We start from the raw sequence: 7,916 nt of genomic DNA on the forward strand, positions 1-7,916 counted from the left end.
ATAACAATGACACCAAGGAGATTTAGTTTCCTTCAAAATTGCCTGGATTTGATGACAAAAACACCTGCCAAGTAAGAAAAAGAACTGATAATCTGGATGCTAAACATTCATGATTTGAAAGATTCATGGGTAACTGTCAAGCAATTTACACACCATCTAAATACATGACCGTTGATGAAAACCCTGTAGCACTTCATAGTTCACTGTAGCTTCAGGTAGTGTATTCCCAAAAAACCTTCAAAATATGGCATAAAAATTTATGCCCTTGTAGATGTGAAGACTTATGCTTTCAATTTAGAAATTCCTCCTGGAACTCACTTACCAGATCCTTATTCATATATTAATAAACCAAATAATGTCTGTAAACAGACTTGTTGCTCCCATCTCTCAAACTAATCAAAATGTGACATTCAACAATTGGTTTACCGGTTTCCAATTGATGTTATGTTTGCTAACAGAGCACAAGTTGACCAGCAAGGTAACTGTACACATGAACAAAGCAGAAATTCTAAATGAAATGTTGCAATTTCAAAACAGAGAATTGTGTATTACAATCTTTCAGTTTCACAAAGCTATAACATGGGGCTCATATATGACAAAGAAAAACAAACTGCTACTGTTGATGTCAACATTGCACAATGATGGAAATACTGATAGGGAAATATGGACAAAACAAGTCTGAGATGGTAACTTTTTTTTTTTTTTTTTTTTTTGGTACTCAGAATTGAACTCAGGACCTTGTGCTTGCTGGGCAGGCGCTGTGCTGCTTGAGCTATCCCCAGCCCGAGATGGTAACTTTCTACAACAAAACTAAAGGTGGAATAGATGTTGATGAGCATACAGGATTCCTGAAAGATAAGCAATTTTAATTTTACTTTGAAGATTAATACCTCAAAAAATTAACAATATCAAGAAATCCATAATGTCTGAAAAACAGTAGTCACTAGCTACTTAAAAATATCACAGAGAAATTTTCTTAGAGGATTGGGACTGGAACTCATACAGAGAACATTTACAGCAGAGGAAAAACAAAATGTTTCTGCCCAAGGAACTACACAAAAAACTGCGGAGCACACTGGTGAGCTGACAGAGGAACAGGCAGGTGCAGCACCATGAAGACCTATCATGACAACAGCAAAAGCTGTCAACTGTGTCCAACAAGAAAGCACAGGAAAACAAAATATACGTGCTGTCAGCATAAGTGATACCTGTGTATGGAACATGCATTTGTCATGTGTGAAGACTTCTTTGGGTGTGACAGTTGAAGCAAAGATTATTTCTGTGACAGACTTTTGTTTGTGCTTACACTGTAGTTCATACTTCTGATTTTTTATTTCTGATGTTATCTTTCTGACTTCTGTTCTTATTTCTGATGTTATCTTTTAAGTTTTATAAGCAAGTAAACAGCTAATGTGAAAATGTTCATGTCTATTCTAAGCACTCATTACATATATGATATTTTACTGACATCTTATTTCCCTGATAAGTGCATGTTGTGCAATACAGTAGGAAGCTCCTGCCAAAACAGGAAGACAAGAGAGGTAACAAGAACGGCCTGCCACATAGAAAAGGAAAACTAAGGATATGTGCTGTCAATGTAAGCAAGATGTATGCATAGAGCATGCAGCTGTCATATATGAAGACTGCCTTGGATATGGCAATTGAAGCAAGATTATTTTTGTTGTAGAGTTCTATTGGTATTTTCATTGTAGCTCACATAAGAATATATTTCTGTTGTTATTGTTTAGGTTTTTGTAAGCAAGTACACAGTTGATGCTACAATGTTGATGTTTATTCTAAATACAAATACATATTAAGAATTTAATACTTCATTTTATTGATATTTTATGTTTCTGTTAACTACACACTGTATAATATAGTAAGAACCTCCTGACAAAACAGCAAGACCAGTGATATGTCAGGTATGTCTTACAAAAAGGCACACTTCACAAACTTGATTCTTTCTATGATTCTGGTCACAAGCTAAGTCAGACAAGAACCAAATCAAATTCAATGGTTAGGTTCAGTGTTGACCTAACAGAGAAATTTGACTCAATTCTCATCCAGTGCAGTTTGTGACCAGAATTATGGAGAGAACTGAGTTGATGAACCGAGGTACCACGGCAGTACAAGGAAAAAGGAACAAGACCTGTACTTGACAGCATCACCATCATGCACAGCTAACACAACAGTTCAGCCAAAAACAACAGCAACAAAACCAGGTAGAAACGCCAGACGTGGTGGCACACACCTGTAATCCCAGTACCCGGGAGGCTGAGGCAGGAAGATCACTGAGAGTTTGAGGCCAGCCTGAGCTACAAAATAAGTTTAAGGCCAGCCTGAACTGCACAGTGAGACCCTGTCTAAAAACAAAACAAAACAAAACAAAACAAAACAAAACAAAACAAAACACCAGTGAAAATACAAAGGAAGAGATCTATTCAAGTCTGGAAAATAACTTCTATTTCACAATAAAACAGCATCACAAGCAGTTCCCAGAAAATAAGTATACTATTTTGCCTATACAGCATAAATGCGTCTGCTGCTGCCCACTCCACCACTAGATCTACTCACACAGGTCTCATTCGATCTTTGCAGTGACACTGTGAGAACGAACAGTCTCACAAACTCTAAGTTCTTGGTTTTCAACTCTACTTTACCCTGTTCTTTCCATTATACTCCACATTAGTCCCTTGAGGAAAGTACCTTACCTTACTCCTTTCATATTCATGCACATATACATGTATGTTTGTCCCTAGTAATCATTTTGTTTTCAAAAATAGAATGATTTAACAGAGTCTCATGAGGAAACATTTAAGGTAGTTTTTTAATTATTTGCCATAGCTACAAAAATTACATTTTTTGCTATTCACCTGCTAATCCAGCACAGGTACAGAATGTCAATGTTAAATGTGAAAAGTTTATAGTGAAACTGATGAGGTACAGGTGTGAGAGCATTCCCAGTTTTCATATAATTATATTCCTCTTAAATTATAAGCTGACTTGTAATACCACTACGGTAATAGTAGACAAAACATTTAAAGAGCAGTTTGGTTGCACATGGAAACTGTAACCAAGACAAACGTTCTTGTAGGATGGAGTTCCAAGAACATTAAATCATAAATTGTTTCAGCAGCTGGTTAAACCTGAGTGTACATAACACAAGACATCTGGTTGTCTGTGCATTTTCAGTTCATTTAAAAAATATTAACACATTAAAACATGAACTGGTTGATATACTGCAACACTGCCCACTTGCTCCTCAAGAATGTCTAGGTGGCCACTCCATTCACTGTGTTCACAGCTTATTTACTATCTAAAGTCATTTACTATATCCAGACTGACTCCTTAACTTCATCAAAATAATTTATCAATAAGGACAAAAAGGGAAAAAAGGAACGCACTCCTTTAGGATATATATTAAATCTTTGGTACTTGGTAATGAACAAACATTATTAGATGTTCAATTTTAAAAGTTAAATAAAAAACACACGGAGCATCCTACATTCTGTGACAAAGAAAGAGCAAACAATGTATGGGTTCATGCCCCTTCCGTCATCTGACCATATGAAATAGAAACTGTCCCACAGTGGCTTAATCAACATAGGTGTTTGTTGTTCTTATTTTAAGAGAATCCAAAGATTAAGGGGCCTAGGGCAACACAATGGTTTCCTAAACATCATCAATAATCCCATGTCTGGGACACTAATCTTTGCATATAACACTCATAGTTTCAAAATGGCCCAAACACTGACACATTTCAGGATGGAAGAGTAAGAATGAGAGGGCAAGCAGCAAAATCTGGGGACCTGCATGCAAATTCATGATTTCTGCTCACACTTCACTGCATTGACCCAAACTATGTGACATGGCCATATGGAGTTGTCAAGGTGTCTGAAAATGAAGCTGGTCACTCATTGCCACCCCAAGCAAATCACAGTTCTCCTAGAAAGATGTTGGACATGAAAATATCTGTGTTCTGTTCACAACAGCTCAACTTCAGTGGCAGGCTGCTCCCCAAACCCTTCTGAAACAGATGGCTCCCACTTATCTCAGCTCCCCCATCTAAGCTGCACATCACCACAGCAAACAACAACAGGGTTTTGTGCTTCTCACTTCTAAATTGAATAAAATTCTGGATGCTACAGTTACACACAACAGAAGTCAAGAGCACATGTCCTTGCAAATGTCTGTCTCTCCTTTCTTGGGCCAGAGGTGGAAAGCACATTTCTGACCACATCCCCCAAGAAAACCTTTATATGGGGATAGTAAACCTTAAATCTATTTTCTTATTTCAGAAATAATTTCTTTAACATGCAGTCTCAATACAGATGCAAACTGGTTCTCTGTGGAATGAAAAGCTTCACAGATATTAGAATAGTCTGTGGTCCTCCAAAAGACACAAACAAGATGAGAACTCAGTGTGGAGAAAGGCAATGATCAAAGAAATATCTAACAATGTTTGTTAGGGAAAACAATTTTTTAAAAGGTTAAGAATCACTGCCTTACAAGTAACAAATTAGACATTTTGAATCACATAGAAATTGCATTAACCAGCAGTGACATAAATGCAGTGACAGTAGCATAAACAAATATGGGTGTATTTTTGTCACATTAGTCTAGGACGAGGGAGGAGGACTGCTAGTTGCTAACTTTGATTCAGCAGCTCAGTGACATCAAAGCACAATTTTCAGTTGGGCATGGTAGTATACACTTATAGTCCCAGCACTTTGGGAGGCTGAGGCAGGAGAATCACAAGTTCAAGTCCAGCCTTGGGCAACTTAGCTAAATAAACAAAAATGGTTGACGATGTAGCTCAGTGCTAAGGCCCTGGGTTCAATCCCCAGTGCCAGCAGGGAAAGGAGAGTTCAGCAGATTTTCCTGTAAGAAGCTTTGCTCATGGTATCAAGGTGGCCATGCTCCTAAAAAGTCCCTGCCCACATTCCAGGCAGCCCAAAACAGGGCTGTCTATCACACAAGAGAGATGGCTCTGCTTGAAAGGTCTACCCAGAAATCTCTGGAGGGCCTCTACATCCCAAAGTCCACAACTACTTTCAAAGAAGGCTGGAAATAGAAATCTATTCTCTGTTAAAGAAGCCAGAAATAAAATAGGAAAGCCAGGAAAAAAGAACAAATATTGAGTGGTCAACTAGCTATGTCTACTAAACACCACTTGGATTAAAATTGCTTCTCTCTTAAACTTTGTTTCCAGAGGGCTATAAGACCTCTTATTAGGAGATTAACCTATTTGTCTGTCTATTGTATACTTAATATTGCTAAATGATTTCTTCTTCCTTAACATGAAATTCTTGCTTTGATCATAAATCCTGATTACATATTAGGCAAAAGAGGTAAAAGAATTCCAAATATATAATCCTTAAAAGGCATGCATTAAAGTACTACACTGATCCACAAACTCTTCAACATGATCAATTATCATCTTTAATATATACGGGAAATAAAACAAATTTCAGTTTAGCCAGAACTTACAAAAGTGGAATATCAGTGATTAACTGCATCAAACAGCAGAGCAGTTCTTCCAAAAGATCTTCTGAATCCGAACCTGATAAGACACATGAAAAGCATTTTAACAAGGTATGAAACAAAATAGAATTGTTTTGAAGTTAGGTTTCCATCCCTTATGAGAATGAAAATTACCATTACATACTTTCAGACACTGATTTTGACCTCTGAATAAAAACTAAATTGTGAGCAAGTTAGCACACATTAAGATCTTCACCTGGTACAAGAATTCTGGTTTGGTGTGGGGGTTTTAGTTTGTTCATTTATTTGCTTATAGTACTGGGAACTGCAATACAGAACCCAGCACCAACCTAGGCAAGCATTCTCCCACTGAACCATATCCCCAGCCCTAGTACAAGAATTTTGAACACCAGCTATTAATAACAGCTTTCAAGGCTCCTCTAGGCCAGTAATTTTCCAATTTCCTATTTTCCTCCTGGTACTGGAGATTGAACTCAGGGGCTTTGCATTGAGCTACATTCTCAGCCCATTGTTAATTTGTATTTTGAGATAGGATTCTTTTAGAAACTGAAGAAAAAACTTTATTAAGCAGTAGGTATTAGCTGTGTCCAAAACAAGAATCATATGATATTGACTGGCTTTGAAAACTTAGAAGTCATTTAGCTACAGTCTTGAACAAAACATATTTCTACTAAAATGGTAATTTGTATCCTACCATTGCCACTTATTCTGTGACTTGGGAAAGCCATTTTATCATTAGCTTATTATTTATAAAGAGTTAGTTTGTTTCTTGGTGGTATTCACACTATGACTGTGGGTCCCCAGAGGTTCAGAAAAAGTACCTGAAGAATCATCAAGAAAATCAAGGTAAAGGGAAAAACAAAAAGGCAAAAAGCTTTTGTAAATAAGGAGGGGAGGGACTGAAAAGAAGGGAGGGTAACAGGGAAAAAAGCAGCAGCAAGATATATCATGAACAGGTACAAATTCCCTATGATGAGTACTATCATTATGTATATCTAAAACATATCAATGAAGAGAAAAACAAAGAAAAATCAAGGTTGCTGTCAGATATTAACGGTGGAGAGAAGTACTGGTCCTCTACCCTTGCTTCAAACAAAGCGGCTAGAACAGCTTGATTTTTACTTTATACATTTAACTTAAACATAGCATTTCACTGGAAGAATTTAATGAAGGAATAAGTGTCAGTAGTGTCCAAAACCAGAAATCACATTGGTTGAATTTGGAAATTTGGGACTGGGACTATAGCTACAGTCTGGGACAAAACACACCCACTGGAATGGTAATTTGCACAGTGGCACACACCCATGATCCCAGCACTATGGGAAGCTGAAGCAGGAGTATCGCAAGTTTGAACCCAGCCTGGGCAATTTAGCAAGACCCTCTTTCAAAATAAAACTAAAAAAGAGCTAGGGATGTAACTCAGTGTGAAGGTCCTGGGTTCAATCTCTAGGACCACCAAAACAAACAAAAAGGCAGGAAACTACTGGCTTATACTCCCATAACATCTTATGTCTAACCAACTTCTTTCTCCATTTCTTGCCAGCATCTGCTTTTCAGAATATATTCCCTCCCCGAGTTCTTCCACTGGCTGTCTTCTTACTCCCCATGCTTGTTCTCAACACTCACCACTTACATGCTAGTGATTCCCAAGTCTACAGTTTTCCTCTTGACCTCTCCACGGACAGTAACACATCTCTATCCAATTGCCTACTGGTCATTATGACCTAGAAGCACCACTAATATATCAAACTCTACATGCTCAAGACAGAATTCACCTCTCCTAACACTTCAAACCTACTTGTACTTTATTTTCCTTTTCAGTGCCTGTATCAGTATTTCAAGGCCAAAACCCAACCTACTCATCCTTCTATAGTCAACACATCACTAGATCTTCAACTACAGCCCACCTTTCTGATACTGCCTCTTCACTTCCTGTGATGCTTTTGTTCATTATATTATCTCAATTCAGTTAAACAAGTTTACTACATTAAAACTCACTCCTGAATATCTTGAAACCTTCCCACTTTAGTATTTGTACCTCCAAATTCACTTTTCTTCAGACCAAACTCCGGACTGCTATCAGAGAGAGTTAACTAAACTCCATCCTTTCATTCTCCTGGCTTCGATCGTTTTTATTACTTTAAGCTAATGGCTACCAAAAAAATTCAAAACTGCAAAGGATAGCATGCAAGACCTTCAAGTTATAATACCCAGCAGCCTCTTCTACCTTTATCTTCTCCCATCATTGGCATTCCCTTCACAATGACATTCCAAGTTATACCTCCTCAAAGACATTCCCTCTTTTTGGAATACCCTCTGTTACTGTTTGTGTCTGGAGGTCCCCCCAGAGCCTCATGCAGTCATGGGGCGGGCTTCTAGAGTTTATGACTGATTCATGGGTATAAGTACTA

General features: G+C 37.7%; 1 protein-coding gene across 2 annotated transcripts in view; it reads right to left on the reverse strand.

The window, feature by feature from the left end:
* Window positions 1-7,916, reverse strand: part of Dym (dymeclin) — a 391,162-nt gene that overhangs the window by 307,781 nt on the left and 75,465 nt on the right. For both annotated transcript variants that reach the window (XM_005372905.2, XM_005372906.2), the window contains exon 6: window positions 5,491-5,563. In XM_005372905.2, coding sequence (XP_005372962.1) covers window positions 5,491-5,563 — 73 coding nt within the window. The remainder of the gene's footprint in view (window positions 1-5,490; window positions 5,564-7,916) is intronic.

Source organism: Chinchilla lanigera, unplaced genomic scaffold (genome assembly GCF_000276665.1).
Source record: "Chinchilla lanigera isolate Chin_1 unplaced genomic scaffold, ChiLan1.0 scaffold00001, whole genome shotgun sequence".
In the NCBI taxonomy this organism is placed as follows: Eukaryota; Metazoa; Chordata; class Mammalia; order Rodentia; family Chinchillidae; genus Chinchilla; species Chinchilla lanigera.